Source organism: Choloepus didactylus, chromosome 15, assembly GCF_015220235.1.
Source record: "Choloepus didactylus isolate mChoDid1 chromosome 15, mChoDid1.pri, whole genome shotgun sequence".
NCBI lineage: Eukaryota > Metazoa > Chordata > Mammalia > Pilosa > Megalonychidae > Choloepus > Choloepus didactylus.
Genome location: NC_051321.1, coordinates 85,606,552 through 85,625,539, shown reverse-complemented (window position 1 = coordinate 85,625,539; position 18,988 = coordinate 85,606,552). Strand labels below are relative to the sequence as shown.

At 37.9% G+C, this 18,988-nt stretch overlaps 1 protein-coding gene across 5 annotated transcripts in view; it reads left to right on the top strand.

Annotated features, from left to right (window-relative positions):
- The window catches only part of PARG (poly(ADP-ribose) glycohydrolase), a 152,704-nt gene that overhangs the window by 62,301 nt on the left and 71,415 nt on the right, over positions 1 to 18,988 (top strand). For all 5 annotated transcript variants that reach the window (XM_037804875.1, XM_037804879.1, XM_037804876.1 and 2 more), the window contains 2 exons: positions 8,331 to 8,423; positions 13,042 to 13,199. In XM_037804875.1, coding sequence (XP_037660803.1) covers positions 8,331 to 8,423; positions 13,042 to 13,199 — 251 coding nt within the window. The remainder of the gene's footprint in view (positions 1 to 8,330; positions 8,424 to 13,041; positions 13,200 to 18,988) is intronic.

The window sequence follows — 18,988 nt, the reverse complement described above, 5'->3', positions numbered from 1 at the left end:
AATGAACAAACTGAAGAGACACTCAAGAAAAAGATACCATTTTCAATAGCAACTAAAAAAAATCAAGTACCTAGGAATAAACTTAACCAAAGATGTAAAAGACCTATACAAAGAAAACTACATAACTGTACTAAAAGAAATAGAAGGGGACCTTAAAAGATGGAAAAATATTCCATGTTCATGGATAGGAGCATCCAAGATGTCAATTCTACCCAAACTCATATACAGATTCAATGCAATCCCAATCAAAATTCCAACAACCTACTTTGCAGACTTGGAAAAGCTGGTTATCAAGTTTATTTGGAAAGGGAAGATGCCTCAAATTGCTAAAGATACTCTAAAAAAGAAGAACGAAGTGGGAGGACTTACACTCCCTGACTTTGAAGCTTATTATAAAGCCACAGTTGCCAAAACAGCATGGTACTGGCACAAAGATAGACATATAGATCAATGGAATCAAATTGAGAATTCAGAGATAGACCCTCAGATCTATGGCCGACTGATCTTTGATAAGGCCCCCAAAGTCACTGAACTGAGTCATAATGGTCTTTTCAACAAATGGGGCTGGGAGAATTGGATATCCATATCCAAAAGAATGAAAGAGGACCCCTACCTCACCCCCTACACAAAAATTAACTCAAAATGGACCAAAGATCTCAATATAAAAGAAAGTACCATAAAACTCCTAGAAGATAATGTAGGAAAACATCTTCAAGACCTTGTATTAGGAGGCCACTTCCTAGACTTTACACCCAAAGCACAAGCAACAAAAGAGAAAATAGATAAATGGGAACTCCTCAAGCTTAGAAGTTTCTGCACCTCAAAGGAATTTCTCAAAAAGGTAAAGAGGCAGCCAACTCAATGGGAAAGAATTTTTGGAAACCATGTATCTGACAGAAGACTGATATCTTGCATATATAAAGAAATCCTACAACTCAATGACAATAGCACAGACAGCCCAATTATAAAATGGGCAAAAGATATGAAAAGACAGTTCTTTGAAGAGGAAATACAAATGGCCAAGAAACACATGAAAAAATGTTCAGCTTCACTAGCTATTAGAGAGATGCAAATTAAGACCACAATGAGATACCATCTAACAGCGGTTAGAATGGCTGCCATTAAACAAACAGGAAACTACAAATGCTGGAGGGGATGTGGAGAAATTGGAACTCTTATTCATTGTTGGTGGGACTGTATAATGGTTCAGCCACTCTGGAAGTCAGTCTGGCAGTTCCTTAGAAAACTAGATATAGAGTTACCATTCGATCCAGCGATTGCACTTCTCGGTATATACCCGGAAGATCGGAAAGCAGTGACACGAACAGATATCTGCACGCCAATGTTCATAGCAGCATTATTCACAATTGCCAAGAGATGGAAACAACCCAAATGTCCTTCAACAGATGAGTGGATAAATAAAATGTGGTATATACACACGATGGAATACTACATGGCAGTAAGAAGGAACGATCTGGTGAAACATATGACAACATGGATGAACCTTGAAGACATAATGCTGAGCGAAATAAGCCAGGCACAGAAAGAGAAATATTATATGCTACCGCTAATGTGAACCTTGAAAAATGTAAAACGAATGGTTTATAATGTAGAATGTAGGAGAACTAGCAATAGCGAGCAATTAAGGAAGGGGGAACAGTAATCCAAGAAGAACAGATAAGCTATTTAACGTTCTGGGGATGCCCAGAAATGACTATGGTCTGTTAATTTCTGATGGATATAGTAGAAGCAAGTTCACAGAAATGTTGCTATATTATGTAACTTTCTTGGGGTAAAGTAGGAACAGGTTGGAAGTAAAGCAGTTATCTTAGGTTAGTTGTCTTGTTCTTACTCCCTTGTTATGGTCTCTTTGAAATGTTCTTTTATTGTATGTTTTTCTTTTTTTTTTTTTTTTTAATTTTTTTTTTTCCATACAGTTGATTTAAAAAGGAAAAAAAGGTTGGGGAAAAAAAAAAAAGAAAAAAAAAAACAAGGGAAAAAATATGTAGTGCCCCCTTGGGGAGCCTGTGAATAGTGCAGGGGTGTTGGCCTACCCCACCTCAATGGTTGCTAACATGACCACAGACATGGGGAACTGGTGGTTTGATGGGTTGAGCCCTCTACCGTAGGTTTTACCCTTGGGAGGACGGTTGCTGCAAAGGAGAGGCTAGGCCTCCCTATAATTGTGCCCAAGAGCCTCCTCCCGAATGCCTCTTTGTTGCTCAGATGTGGCCCTCTCTCTCTACCTAAGCCAACTTGAAAGGTGAAATCACTGCCCTCCCCCCTACGTGGGATCAGACACCCAGGGGAGTGAATCTCCCTGGCAACGTGGAATATGACTCCCGGGGAGGAATGTAGACCTGACATCATGGGACGGAGAACAACTTCTTGACCAAAAGGGGGATGTGAAAGGAAATGAAATAAGCTTCAGTGGCAGAGAGATTCCAAAAGGAGCCGAGAGGTCACTCTGGTGGGCACTCTTACGCACAATTTAGCCAACCCTTTTTAGGTTCTAAAGAATTGGGGTAGCTGGTGGTGGATACCTGAAACTATCAAACTACAACCCAGAACCCATGAATCTCAAAGACAATTGTATAAAAATGTAGCTTATGAGGGGTGACAATGGGATTGGGAAAGCCATAAGGACCACACTCCACTTTGTCTAGTTTATGGATGGATGAGTAGAAAAATAGGGGAAGGAAACAAACAGACAAAGGTACCCAGTGTTCTTTTTTACTTCAATTGCTCTTTTCCACTCTAATTATTATTCTTGTTATTTTTGTGTGTGTGCTAATGAAGGTGTCAGGGATTGATTTAGGTGTTGAATGTACCACTATGTAATGGTACTGTAAACAATCAAAAGTACGATTTGTTTTGTATGACTGCGTGGTATTTGAATATATCTCAATAAAATGAAGATTAAAAAAAAAAAAAAAAAGAGAAAGGAGAAGATGCCACTATGTGCATTGCCATGTGATGGAAAAGCCAAGGAACCCCAGAGGTTGCCACCAAGCCAGGAGATAAGACCCCTGGAGGAAGCAAGCCTTCTAGCTACTGAAACTGTGAACCAATAAATTCCTGTTGTTAAGCCAACTCATTGTATGGTAATTGTTTTAGCAGCCAGAAAACTAAAACATCTTGCCATGGTCACTTTGATGAGGTTGCAGTAATTAGTAATTGCTATCTTTTAAGATTAGGGCTCACATGTCGGAGGTCACAGAAAGAGCATAGGGCTTTCAGGTGTGGGACTCGAGAAGTCAGTGACCACATCTGTCGTTTACTGTTCTGTCCTCACTCCTGACACAGTGTGTAGCACATAGTAAATGTTCAAATATTTGTCTGCTGGCCATTTGGATGAATGAACTCTGTAATCTAAAGAGAGGAGATAAGCAAAATAGTGTTATAATTTTGAAACTTGTGTCAATTCTGAACAAAACGCTTATGTAACCAATTTGTGGGTCTAGAATTAAAAAGAGAGTACATGTACATGTGCATATACACACACAGACTCCCCACATGTAACTATCTAAGCAGGCTGTCCTGTAGAGTGGTGGGCAGGGCTTTATGTGTGGGAGAATTTAATGAGGCTTTCCTTTTTACCATCATGTAATGCTTATTTTCCTAAATAAGAATAATAATGATGATAATAATAAGCAATAAATGTTTATTTTCCTTAGTTGTAGAATTTTTGACCAAGGGCCCTTAGTTCTCTTGAAGTTAAGAAATAATTTACATTTTTAAAAACCTTTTTATTCCTTGCATGCTGGTTTGCATTGTACAGATTAATAAATAATTTAATAAGAGGTAGTATTTGTACAAAGATAATGATATGTGAGAAGGCATAAAAGTTCATGTTGGTTTTTTGGATTAAGCATTCCGTCTCAAACAGTAGCTGGGTTAGTTCCATTCTCAAATGATGTATTTTATGTTTTCATTTGTGTTTCTAAAATAGCATGAAACATAGATCTGAAGTGTTGACAGTTGTGGTGAAGCCCAGTGTAATAATGTTTCACCAGATACATAAGTGATAAAGTTTGACAGTCAGCAAAACATGGCAGCAGCTACGCATGTATCAGTTTTAAAAGAGAAGGACAGGTACCCAAAGGAGAAGAAGTTATCAGTCTATTGGATACTTAAAGTTAAATGTCTTTAGGTTAAAAATGTTTGTATAGGTCCTTCTCTTTATCCCTTCCACTAACCACAGCTAAAAACCCTGGACATTATATATATATAACAAACATAAGAAGACTCTAACAGGTGGAAAGAAAACTGACCCTCTAGGGATCTGGGACCCTAGGAAAGACACAACACCAGGGTGGTATCAGCAGAGACCAAGTCGGAAGCCTGTATTCTCATCCCCGCCCAGCAGTAACAAGGCACCTCTCCCTCTTCCTCACTGGCTCAGTGTCACAGGAGGCCTGCTGAAAGAGAAGACATAATGAGATCCGTGGTCTCATAACATAATAGCCCAAATATCCAGATTTCAATAAAAAAAAAAATTGGTCATTGTACCAAGGACCAGGAAAATTTCAAATTGAATGAGAAAAGACACTCACTAGACACCAACCTTGGGGTAACACAGGTGTTAGAATTATCTGACAAGAATTTTAAAGCAGCTATCCCAAATGGCTTCAAGGAGTAATTACAAACATGCATGAAATAAATGGAAGAAAAGAAAATCCCAGCAGAAGAACCAAATGGAAATTTAAAAACTTTTTAAAATTCAATGGATGGACTCAATGGAGAGTGGAGAGGTCAGAAAAAAGAATCAATGAACTTGAAAAAGAACAATAAAAATTACTCAATATGAAGAACAGAGAAAATATACTGAAACAAAAATTAACAGAGTTTATGAAACCTCTGGGGTCTATAGGAAAAGATCGGACATTTGTGTCATAGGAGTCCTGGAAGTAGAGGAGAAAGAGAAAGGGGCTGAAAAAGTACTCAAAGAAATAATGGCTGGCAACTTCCTTAATTTGGCAAAAGGTATAAACCTACAGATTCAAGATGCTGAATGAATCCCAAACAGGAAAAACCAAAGAAATCCAAGACTTCTGACAACCAAAGACAAAGAAAAAGATTTTAAATCCTTAAGGTAGAAACAGAACCAACACCTTACTCATAGGGGAAAAACAACTCAAATGACAGGCTGTTTCTCATCAAAAAACATGAAGCCAGAAGGAAGTGACACAGCATTTTTCAGAACTGAAATAAAAGAACTGTCATCCAAGAGTTCTATATCCAGTGAAAGTAGTGTTCAGGAATGGAGATGAAATCAAGACATTCTCAGTTGAAGGAAAATTAAGAAAGTTTGTTGTCAGTAGATCTGCCCTAAAATAATAGAAGATATTCTTGATGCAGAAATGAAAAAGAAGGAATCTTGTGGCTTCAGGAAAGAAGGAAGAAAAACAGAAAGAATAAAAATATGAACAAATAGACTTTTCTTCTTTTGAGTTTTCTAAATGTGTTTAACATTTCCTCTCTCAGTCTCTGTAAAAGCTATAACACTGTCTAATGTTCTCATTGTGTGTAGAGGAAATATTTAAGACAATTATACTATAAATTGGAGAGCGCAAAAAGACTGAAAGGTAGGTAAGATTTCTACACTCCATTGGAACTGCTGAAATGTTGACACCAGTAGGTGGTAATAAGTTATCTATAATATAATACCTCAAGCAGCCATTTAAAAAAAATATATCTGTTCAAAGAGATGTACCCAAAAACACTTTAGATAAGTAAAAATATAATTCTAAAATATGTTCAAGAAACTCACAGGAAGGTAAAAAAAAAAAAAAAAAAAAAAAAGAAAGAAAGAAAACAGAGGAAACATAAAAAATAAAAATGGCAAACTTAATCCCTCACTTACCAATGATTATATTAAATGTAAATGGTCTAAATTCACTGATTAAAAGACATAGATTTTCAAAGTATATAAAAAGTATGACCCACTAAATGTGTGTACAAGAAATCATTTTAGATATAACAATATAGAGAGGTTGAAAGTTAAAAGCAGTTTTATCAGTAATAGCCTAAAACTGGATGGAGCCAGATGCCCCTCAGGAGGTGAATGGATAAACAAATTGAATACTACTCTGCAATAAGGAGGAATGAACTATTGATACTTGGGAGAAATTGAATGGATTGCAGGGGCACTACTCTGAGTGAAAAAGCCAATTTTAAAAAGATATATATATACTGCGTGATTTCATTTTTATAACATGGCAAAATTATAGAGGTAGAGGTCAGATTAGTGGTTGCCAGGGGTTAGGGATAGTGGGAGGAAGAAGGGTGAGTGTGATTATAAATGGTTACACAAGGGAGATGTTTGTCATGATGGAACATTTCTGTGTCTTGATTTCATTAAAGGTTACATGGTTGTGCACATGTGATAAAATGTCATAGAACAATACACACACATTGCACCAATGTTAATTTCCTGATTTTGATGTTGTGCTATAATTATATAAAATGTAACCATTGTGGAAACAGGGTGAAGGGTACATTGGACCTCTCTGTGCTGTTTTTGCAACTTTCTGTGAGTCTGTAATTACCAAAAATGCATCATAAGCAAAAAGAGTTTGAACACTTTAAACACATGCCTACATTTTATGCGTTTTCAGGCTCAGGAAGGCAAGTATCTTTAGTGTGTGCCTCTGAAATAGTAGAATGCCTTCTATGAATATATGATTTTTTTTAATTTAGTTTTTATTTTTATGGGAGTTGAAGAGGCTTATAATAAATAGGCAGCCTCTTAATTACTTTTTAACTCCTGTTTTATTTTTTAACTTATTGACTTCCCTCTATAGAAGATTAGGACTTAGTTTGTGTTCTCCTCAGTTCCTCTTTCGCCACTAATACAAGCCGTATTTATCCCCCCACCCATTTCCTCAATATAGTTATCATGTCAATTCCAATTAGTTCAATATTCTGTTTTTTTTTTATAGGATAGTATAAATACCATTCATATCTTAGCTATGATTACTTTTCCTTGCTTTGCAATTTCTTGTCTTTCCCAGAATTAATAATTGCCTCGTGTTTTTCAATTTGCTTAGTTTTCTGTATACTTCTGATTACTCAAACCCCAAATTTCCGAATTGTAAATATCTTTGTATTCATTTTGAATATCAGTTTTCCCATTATCCTAATTTAAGGAGGGAGGTAAGCACTGGTTGTATTTTAGAGCTGTGGTAGCAAGAAAATTTTGCATATTAGAATTTGCCTGTAAAACCAGATAAAGGGAAACTATCTTTTTATTTTACTTTTTACCCTCTACTTAAGCACATACCCCACCCAGCTACACATAAACAAGTAGATATTCCTTTATTTCAACTTCACTGCTGATGGCAAAGAAGATCTACAGATACTTGTGGAGAGTCTGTGCCCTCATCATTCTTGAACACTGATCCCATCAGGAAGTGGGGAGCGCCCTGGAGTAAAGGCCAGAACACTTGCACTGTGGTTCTGATGTAGTTGCTAATTGACCTCATCAATCTAGGAAGATAGGCAACTTCCTTGGCCTCGGTTTTCTCTTCTATGTCGTAATGCTGGGATCAGACTGGATTACAACTGAGACTTCTTGTTCAAGTGTGTTTCAAGAAGATAAATGACTTACCTCAACCCCAATTGTGTATTAATATCTCTAAATTAAGAATGTTGCATTTTCAATATTTTTAAAGAATTGCCCTGATGTTTAGAAAGAAATTGGATTCAAAGACTTGAAATAATTTCTAAAGTCCTTTTGAGATGGGAAATTATAAAAGATAAAAATGGTCCCTGAATGTCATTTTGTTGTGCTCCAAGTTATGATATGGGGATTGTGCTTTTAACTTGGAATCTAGAGAAGGAAGATTCTAAGATCACAGAAACCTCATTGTTTACTTCCTAATATATTAGATTTAACCCAGATAGTATGATTTGAAATAATTAGTGTGACTTTTATGGTGATTTTCTAAAATTACAGGATACTGAAGCTCGGTGGGTCCTTGTGGGCTTCTGTGGGAGTCCTTGTTGATCTAGCAGTTTTTCGGGGATGGTGGCAAGGACAGAATATATTGTTCTCATTTGCAAGTAATTGTGAATGTTGATGTGAGAGATATTTGATATTTGGAATACTTAATGCATTTTAAGAGGACTTTAAAGTTAATTATGTATATTCTAAAATGAATTTGTAATTTCATTGGTGCAACTGTTGGTATATTTTTACATGTGTTTGATGATGCTGATAATATTCCTTATTGTGGTATCCCATGAAAAGTAAATATGTAATTTAATTTCATAACAAACCTTTGTTCTTTAGTTATTATTCACTGATAACATTTTTTGATTTGCAGGTACTTGAAGAAGCAGAAGCTCAACATTTATATCAGTCCATTTTGCCTGATATGGTAAAAATTGCACTCTGTCTGCCAAATATTTGCACCCAGGTTAGTAAGTATAACTTCCTCAGTAGCTTTCTTGAGACTCAAAAACAATTGAATTTTCTTTAAACTCTAATGGCCAAGGTCAGAGAGAGAGAGAGATGGGAAACAGCTTTTTCCAAAGCAAAGAGTGTGACCATTTTGTATTTTAAGAAAAAGGCTAGAGGCAAGAGAGAATGCTGCAAAAGGACATTAAAAATGCAACATTCAATTTCTGAGCTTCAGTTTACACTGTTGAAGTTTGCTTACTCAGATTTCTCTTTTTATTTAAACACTCTCTAACTTGAAAAAGTCATTATTTCAAAACATACTAATGGGTTTAGAACATTTTATCTTCAAAAAGGCTTAATACCATCCATCCCTTCTGTATCCTACCCTAAAGTGTTATGTTTTATAACAAATGACTTGATGGTACTTTTTAAACTTTCAACAATAAAAGAAAGAATGCAGTATTATTTTGTTTTTCTTGGGATGTATTAATTATATTTTGCTACATAACAAGTTACCTCAAAACTTAATGGCTTTAAAAAAAAAAACTTAATGGCTTAAAACAACGAATTATTATCTCACAATTTCTGTGGGTCAGAAATCTGGGAGCAGCTTAGCTGAGTGGTTCCTGGCTCAAGGTCTCTTGTGATGACAGGACCTCGGGCCAGGGCTGCTGCCTACTGATGGATGGCTGGAGGGTCCACTTCTCAGCTGGCTCTTCACGGAGCTCTTGTTAGGACCTTCACTATCTGGCCATGGGTTCCCACAGGCTGCTTGTCTGCCCTCGTGACGTGGCACCTGGCTTCCCCAGAACAAGTGGCCAGAGAGAGAGAAGAAGGGGGCTGCAGTGCCCTTTATGACCTGCTTCCTGAAATCAGATACCACTTCCAGTTTTTCCATTTATTAGAAGCTAGTCGCTAAGTCCAGTCCACCCTCAAGGAAAGGGGAATTAGCCTCTGCCTTTTGAAGGGAGGAGTATCAAAGAATTTGTGGGCTTTTTTTTACTTCTACGATTTACAGTCAATTGGGTTTTTTGTAAATGCAATTTTATTGAGATATAGTCACATACCATAAGTCATCCAAAGTGTACAACCAGTTGTTCACAGTATCATCATATATAGTTGTGCATTCATCACCACAATCAATTTTGAACATTTTCATTATTCAAAAAAATAAGAATAAAAATAAAAGTAAAAAAGAACCCCCAAACATCTCATACCCCTTCCTCCCCTCCATTATTCATTGACTTTTTGTCTCCATTTTTCTACTCATCTGTCCATCCCCTGGATAAAAGGACTGTGAGCCACATGGGCACACCATGGAAGCTATCTAGTTATACGATCGTCTTCAGATCAAGACTACTAGGTTGCAGTTCAACAGTTTCCGTTATTTCCTTCTAGTTATTCTAATATGCTAAAAACTAAAAGGGATATCTATATAAATCATAAGAATGACTTCCAAAATGACCTCTTGACTCCATTTGAAATCTCTCAACCACTGAAACTATTTTGCTTCATTTCTCTTCCCCTTTTTGGTCCAGAAGGCTTCCTCAATCCCATGTTGCTGGGTCCAGACTATCCCCAGGAGTCATGTCCCACATTGCTGGGAAGATTTACACCCCTGGGAGTCATGTCTCACGTAGGGGGAGGGCAGTGGGTTTACCTGCAGAGTCGGCTGAGAGAGAAAGGTGTGGTCATATTTTTAAACCACCACAGGGGCTTCATAATTTTCTTCCTGTGTTTCTGTCATGCAGTAGCTAAAAGGCTTGAATTTGCCTTTGTCTTTTATTTCAAGGGCAGGGTCCCTGCTGCCTGGATCTTAGCAAGGGTTCTGCTAGCACTGTTGCTCCACAGGGCTCCTGTAGACATTTTGGGTGGGACATGTTCTTAATGTTTGGGATGGTCCCATGCATTGCAGCATGTCATGGGGACAACCCAGAAACCGTTGGGGCAACCAGAAACATGCTACACATATCCAAATGCCTACTTCGGGGCCATGCTGCCTTTAATTGAGAACCACGGAATGTTTTTCAGTGTGCCCTATTAACATTTTACTGTGGTCTTTCTGATTTTATGTAACTTAATTTCACCTCATTAATGTGTTGCATATGAAGTAAGTTTTTCCACTGGAAAGGGAAAATATATTTTAAAATTCATCTTCTTGTTGTTTATGTTGGAAGCTATTTGCTTGCTTATGTTCCACATTCATTCTTTTTCTTTTCCCTTCCTGCTTTTCCCCTTATCTAGGAAATTTTCTTGCTACCTCCTAGGCTCAGCCTTTTACTTCCTCTGTGGAGCCTGTACTGACTCTTCCACCCAAGGTGAATTTGTCCAGGGGCTCTCAGATCACCAAATCATAATTAGCACGTTGTTTTGAAATTTCTATCTTTATTTATCTCCTCCCTCTAGACTATATTCTTGAAGGCAGATTCTCTTTGTGCCCTGGCTTTCATGTGGTGTTTAGTTAAATGCTTTTTCAGTTAATGTGTAGTTCATGATTGACAATATATGGCCTTTAGACATGATTCATTTAATCATCTTCTCTTCCTCTTGTGCTTAGGAGAGAAAGTTTTTATACTTAATGAATTGATTTTGATTAAAAAGCATCTAGTGAACAGTTGATTGTACACCATGGATGACTGTATGATATGTGAATATATCTCAATAAAACTGAATTTGTCAGTTATAACAAATCACATGATAGAACCAAAATCAGACTCATAGTTCCCTGGCTTTTTATTCTGACTTACAGTAACTTTGTTATTCCTTTAGTGTATTAATGGGGAGAATAACTTAAATGCCCCTGTTATCCTTTACTGAAAAGTAAATCTTTGCTTGAAGGTTAAGATTATTATTTGAGATCAGAATTTATCCTTTGGCAAGTTAAATTGCATACATTGATATTTAATGATTTATTACATGGAAATACTCTAGGCCAAATCCAAAAGGTAAAATTTAGACTTACAAAAAGGAAATTAAAGGAAACACATTTTGAAGAGGGACTTCTGAAAGATCTTGGTTGGTAGTAATGGGCCTCTGATATTTCTCTCTCTGAGTGCTTATGATAGGATTTGCATCCTCACATGTTTCCCAAGTATGGCTTTCAGGTATTTCTCCTCACCAAGAGAACAGAAATCATTTATTCTGTTTTATTTTGGGGGCACAGGAAATGTTTGTGTTAAAGTCAATTGAGCCTAAAATATGCACCATTAATTTTTAAAATTATTTTTCTTGATAACTTGGTAGTTGGTAGTTAGAAACTTATTTCTTCATAAAGCCAAGTAACAATTTGCTTTAAATCATTGACACAGTTTAACCTTTTCTGTACTCAGTGCTGGGTTGTGACTAAATATACAGGATGGGAAATGGAGATCAATATAATACAAGCTCTCTATTTCCTCTTTATTAGAAATAGTGATTGCTAGGGGCTGAAGGGAAAGAGAATTTTGGATAGCTTAATGAAAATAAATTCTTTACCTTTTCCCAGTTTGTTTATTTTAATTTTTTCCCAAGAGAAATAGTTGAACTATGAGTTTAACTTTTGTTGTCCCCAGCAGACTCATATTCTCATAAAAATGTGTGTTTCCTGTTATTAAGAAAAAGTTATTTGTTCCAACATCGCAGCTTTGATTTGTCTTGCCTGCCTTTCTTCAGTTTCATTTTGGGTGTTAATTCCGGAGGTATGGCCAAGACAGTTCTCTTGGCGTGCTGTTTGAGTGCAGATATCCAGTTCGGGGGTATTTTGAAAGGGAGAAGAAAAAGCATCTCTAAATGTTATGCTTAGAGCATTTTGAAATTTAACAATTGATAGGTAAACTGGCAAGTGGTCTTTGGTTTTACCATCATGTCTTTAAAAACACAGTTCAAACATTTAAAATACGGTAAAACCCACTGAACACATTACTTAGGTTCTGTGGATTATACTCAAAATGAAGGGTCAGTGAATTTGGGTTTGATATAACTAAAGACATTTCAACCAGAAAAATTTTTAAGGAAAAGGTTCTGCATCTTCCCTGACTTGGAATTTGTGACTATAAAAGAAATACTTATCTTATAAGTGATACATAATTTCGTATGATGGTTTTCACATGTGCCATTGATTGGTTTACTAAAATTAAAATTGGGTCTCAAGAAATTGTCAATGCAAGGTGTGAGTCAGAATAAGAGGGAAAAGCCTTAATTATTGAATTTGTTTTCCTTAGATCATGTTAGGACTAAAATAGAAAAATCACTCTGTCCAACAATCTTTATTGTAAACAAAAAAATTTTGCATAAACAATAACTGAATTCAATGTTGCGTTTTTCTGTTCCATCTTTTAACATTTCCTTACATGAGAAACATGCTTTTATTTCTTAATTACTAAAGCAATCTTGTTTTTCACTGAAAAGTTATGTTTTGTGTTCCCTTTTCTATCATTATTATTGATTAGAAATCTGCAATTTATCAAACAAGAATATTTTCCAATCCCCCGTGATAAACAATCCTTGACTTTAACAATATTGCTGATTTAAGAATCCAAGAGTAGCCTGAAATTATTCCTGCCCTAATTTAGCAAATGCAATTTGGTGCTTCTGCTTTTGAAATTGCTAAACTAATTAGTGCTCTTCTTGTCTGTATTTTTTGTTTCCCTTCTCAGCCAATACCACTCTTGAAGCAGAAGATGAATCATTCCATCACAATGTCACAGGAACAGATTGCCAGTCTTTTAGCTAATGCTTTTTTCTGCACATTTCCACGGCGAAATGCTAAGATGAAATCAGAATATTCTAGTTACCCAGACATTAACTTCAATCGGTATGTTTTCAGAGAACACCTTTTTGACAATGGAATAGAGAAGAGTAGAAGGAACTAATGATATTTACTGAGTGATTTGCCATGGGCCAAGCATTTTATGTAAAATTATCTATCTTAATATATACAATACTTTGAGCTAAGTGATATTTTTTGCCATTTTGCAGTCAGGATAATTAAAGTTCATAGAAGTTAAAAAACACTTGCCTAGCATTCATCAGCAGGTAAGTCACAGAGCTGAGGGTTAACCTCAGGTCTCTCTTACTCCTAGGCCCTGTTCTTTCCGTCCTCTTGGATTGTACTCCTCCTTAAGTGCTCTGGATTCATTATGCCTCGTCCATTTCAACATTACTCATAGGAATGTTTGTTGCACACTGTGTTCTTTGTATTCTGAAATAATAAAATTAAAGCTGGAGTAAAATTTCTTCTTCCTGGAAAGATCATATAGAATGTGAGGATGAAGTCATGAGTAATATTCAAATTATTTGACTAAATTAATCCATTGTGAAGGTGTTGCTAAAGTTTCAGATCACAGCCATTTCCCCCAGTGAGTACTCTTCTTCGTCTGTGCACAAACAGAAACATTGTAAGGAGTCTTCTTGGCAGATGAACTTCTCTCTCTCCCTCATCCTCCCTCACTTCCCTCACCCACTTCCACATTGTCTTTATAGCATCCATGAATAGGATGGGAGTTTCTTTCCCTAATGTCAGGGAGGGCCTTCAGAAAATGGTTATAACACGTGTTACATCTCCATGTCCTCCTCTACCACCTCCCTTTTTTTTTTTAATAATTCAATTTTATTGAGATGTATTCACATACCATAGTCATACAAAGCGTACAATCAATTGTTCATAGTACCACCATATATTTGTGTGTCCATCACCAAAATTAATTTTTGAACATTTTCAGTACCACACACACAAAAGTAGTAAGAATAAAAATTAAAGTGAAAAAGAACAATTAAAGTAACAAAGATCACTGGGTGCTTTTTTTTTTTTGCCCCCATTTTCCTACTCATCTACACTGGACAAAGGAGAGTGTGATCCACATGGCTTTCCCACTCGCATTGTCACCCCTCATAAGCTACATTTTTATACAATCGTCTTCAAGATTCAGGGGTTCTGGGTTGTCGTTTGATAGTTTCAGGTATTTACTGCTAGCTATTCCGATTCATTAGAACCTAAAAAGGGTTGTCTATATTATGCGTAAGAGTGCCCACGAGGGTGACCTCTTAGCTCCTTTTGGAATCTCTCAGCCACTGAAACTTATTTCATTTCATTTCACATCCCCCTTTTGGTCAAGACGATGTTCTCCAACCCACGATGCCGGGTCCAGATCCCTCCCCTGGAGTAATATTCCACATTGCCAGGGGTGTTTACACCCCTGGGTCTACCACCTCCCTTTAATCACCCATGTCATGCCTCTGAGTGTGGGTCAGTGTGGGCAGCACACAAAGTAGGAAGGGACAGCCCAAGGGCAAAGGCAGTTTTGTCCACCAAACTGTTTCTATTTTTGATGTTACTTTTTTGTTATAAAATTCAGTTTTATTGAGATATATTCACATGCCCTACAATCATCCAGTGTACAATCAATTGTTCTGATGTTATTTTTTAATATAGTTTCTTTAAATATTGTTTATTTTGAACTAATTTTAGATTTATGGATAAGTTGTAAAGACAGTACCAAGAAGTCCTGTATATACCTCACCCATCTTCACCTGTGGTAGCATCTTAACAAAACCCGTAGTGCAGTTAGCATTAGCATAATACTATCAACTACAGACCTTATTTAAATGCCACAGTTTTTCTACTGACCTTCTTCCGTTTCGGGATCCTATCCAGCACTCCACATTGCATTAAGTTGTTATTTGTTCTTAGTCTCCTGCAATCTGTTGCTTGGGTTTTCCTTTTCTTTCATGATTTTGACGCTTTTGAAGACCACAGAAGAGTTACTTTGTAGAGTGTCCCTCTCTCTGGGTTTGGCTGGTGTTTCCCCAAAACTGGAATGAGGTGATGCGTTTTGGGCAGGAATACCACTGGAAGGAGACTGTGTCCTCCTTGGTGCCTTGTATCAAGGGGCTTGTGGCATTCATGTGTCTTTTGACAGGTGATCACTTGGCTAAGGTGTCTGTGGGGTTTTTCCACTGTAAAATTACTGTCTTTCTGTTTGGGGTTAATAAATATCTTGGGTTACAGAGAATTGAGAAGCCATTTCTGAGTTCTTCCTCTTAGGTAGTGTTTCAGTTTGCTAAGGCTGCCAGAATGCAATACACCGGAAATGGATGTGCTTTCACAATAGGGGTTTATTAGTTCACAAATTTACAGTTCTAAGGCCATGAAAATGTCCCAATTAAGGCATCAACAGGACGATAACTTCTGTGAAGAAAGGCTGATGACATCCAGGGTTCCTCTGTCACATGGGAAGGCACATGGCAGCATCTGCTAAACCTTCTCTCCTGGGTTTAGCTTCTGTTTTCAGTGGCTTTCCCCAAAATGTCTCTGGGCTTCTGTCTCAACTTCTCCGAGCTCTCTCCAAATTGTCTCTGCCTTTTATCCTCTCATAGAGGACTCCAGCAAGGGGATTAAGACCCACCTTGAATGGGCGGGGTCACATCTCTATAGAAATTGCCTAACCAAAAGGTCCCACCCACAGTAAGTCTGCTCCCACAAGATTGAATTAAATGCACATGATTTTTCTGGAGTATATAATAGATTCAAACTAGCACAGGTAGTATTATTTCATTTTAAACCTCACAACTACCTGGAATGTCCCTCTCTCCTCCACATGGCTTTTATTCCTCCTTCCTGATGCAGTTCACCTGTCACTGCTTTTGACCTCTTTGATCCTGCCGGGAGAGGTTCACTACTCCTCTGGGTTCCTATGACACCTTCATGTACTCTGCTTTGTAAAGGAGAGGAGAAGGATATAATCTAATAAAGAAAGCTTCCTTAGCCAAAACCTTTGAACTGAGTACAAAACGGAGAGTCGAAGTTTGTACCAATGAGGAAATAAGTGATTGCATTTGGGGGGAGGGGGGCACTGCTACACCTGATTATTTTCCAAAGCTTCTTTTGGCTGCAGTGTGGGAACTGATTGGGAGGAGTGGGGAAGGAGGGGTGGGGTGTTGGGAGGCTATTGCAGTACAGCTAAAAGAGATAGTAGCAACTGGGATGGTGTGGTGAGGGGAGAGGGGGCCTGGAGGCATCTGAGGGTGAAGGCAGCGTGATGGTCCTGGGTAGGGTTGGCAGGTGTGGGGAGAGAAGGGTCAACGGTGCTTCTTAGGCTCGTACAGCCAGATGTGGCCTTTAGTGTCCTCTGCTTTTTTGCGTTAGTTACAATTGCTTATTTAACCCTGCGAAACAGGGCAGAGTTCTTATCTGTCCTGTTGTTTTCATAAAATCTCACACATTATAGGCCTTCAGTACATCTCTGTTGAATGAATGAAAATACATTTTACAGATGAAACGCCTGAGAAATGAAGTGACTTGGATTGGTGGCAGTGCAAGGGCTATAACTTACAGCCCCTGGCCCTTAGTCTTTTGTCTTTTACTGTTCAAACTGTACCTTATTCTGAGGAATAATGCTTAAAGGACTTTCTCCAAAGTACTAATGTTCCGGTTTGGTAAAGCTGCCGTTACGCAAAATACCAGAAATGGATTGGCTTTTATAAAGGGGATTCATTAGTTACAAATTTACAATTCCAAGGCCATAAAAGTATCCAAACTAAGGTATCAACAAGTGGATACTTTCACTGAAGAAAGCCGATGGCATCTGGAGCACCTCTTTCAGCTGGAAAGACATGTGGCTGGCATCTGCTGGTCCTTTGCTGCTGGATTCTGGTTTCAAAATGGCTTTCTCCAAAATGTCTCTTGGTGTCTTTCTCTCTTAATTCCTCTCTCTCAGCTCCTGTGCATCCTTGCTTATTCTTCGAGGACATTTTTCTCTAAGTGTCTGGGAATCCTCTCTTATCTTCTCTGGGGTAAACTCTCAGTTTCATCTCTTAGCTTAGCATCTCCAAACATCCTTCTGTCTGCATCTTCCAGCATCTCCAAGCATCTGTGTCAGCTCTTAGCTTCTCTCCAAAATGCCTCTCACAGCTTCTCTGAGCTTCTTCTCTCCATGTGCTCTCTTAAAGGACTCCAGTGATCTAATTAAGACCTACCTGGAATGTGTGGGGTCACACCTCCATGGAAATGATTCAATCAGAAGGTCTCACCTTCTGTTGTGTGGGTCACATCTCCATAGATACAACCTAATCAAACCTCCTACCCTAATCGAAAGACTAGTAAGTCTGCCCCCACAAGATTACATTAAAGAACATGGCTTTTGTGGGGGATACAATAGATTCAAACCATCACATTCCAACCCCTGGACTTCAGAAAGACATTCTTTCCAAATGCAGAAAATACATTCATTCCATCTCAACATAGGTAAGTACAAAGTCAGGTACAGGCATGGTTTGTCCTAAGGCAACATTGTCCTCTGGCAGTGGAACTTAGAACAAGTTATCTGTTTCGAATATACAAAGGAAGGACAATTACAGGATAAACTTCCCCATTGCCGTAGGGATAAATTGAAAGGAAAACAGGGTTCGTGGGACCAAAACAATTCCTAAATCCTGCAAGGCAAACTTCATTTTATTTCAAAGTCTGAGAATCATTTATAGAATGATGTTTTATCCCCAGGGCTTGAGAGAGCAGCATTCCCACCCTTTCCAAAGACTGATGCAGCAGCCTTGCTCTCTCCAAATACTGGGGTGAGGGCTCCAACATATCCACGCATTGGGGAGACCACCTTCTTGTCCCCACCCTCCTCAAGCATTGAGGTACCACCCGGACTCTGCATCTTCAGGGCAAAGGCTCTCCACTCTCTGAATGGTGGCCAGGCTCTCCTCAATCCTTGGAGAATGTGCTCCACGCTCTCTGAGGCCTGGGGTGGCAACACTCTTCCGGAGCATCAAGGCGGAAGGCCCACCCTCTGCCTCCGGGGAAACTCACCCTTTCCGTGTGCATTGGTGGTGCCGTTCTCCTTGCCTCAGATTTCTTGGCTTTAGCCCTTGGCTTCCGTGATTCTGCCTTCTCTGGAGAAATTTTTCTTTCAATCTGTCCCTTTTCTGTCCTTTTTAGTCCAGACTGGCAGTGGTTCCATCTCTACAGATCTTGCAAAAAAATTTGTTGGCTAGGCATGCAGCATACAGGGGTCAAAACCGTCCAACAATAGGACTTTCACAAATCCTTTCTGGATAACTCCATCTCCAATCCTGGCTTGTACTGAAGTGGCTGGCCAAGTTCCTTTATCATAAAGTCACACAATTAAGCATAGTTTTTACCTTTCATTTCTTTAGTATTTGGGATCGGACTGAGAGAAAACAAAGAGCATTAGTATCTGTGATTGTGTAAAGAACCTGTTTATTAAATACAATTTTTTTTCTTATTGGAAAAAATTATTAAGAATTCTTTCTGTTATAAAAGTAGCCTCATTAGTAGTTGAGGGTATGCATCTCTTGCAAGTTTTCGTTTTAATGCAGAAAAGGAAATGGTCAAATTTTATCTTTAAGTGAAATAGAAATTTAATTTTATAGAACTGTAATTGCCCGTTTCCATGCAGAGTATTAGTTATATTAGTAATAAAGATTCTCTAAAGAGTGAATAGCCTTTTTGTTTATTTGCAATAGATACCTGAGCAATTCTAGAATCTGCCAGAATGCTGTAAATTATAAATTCCTAATCAGAATACTGAAGACAATCCAGCAATTGTGGGGTTTTCTGTTTTTGTTTTTGGTAACAAGGAG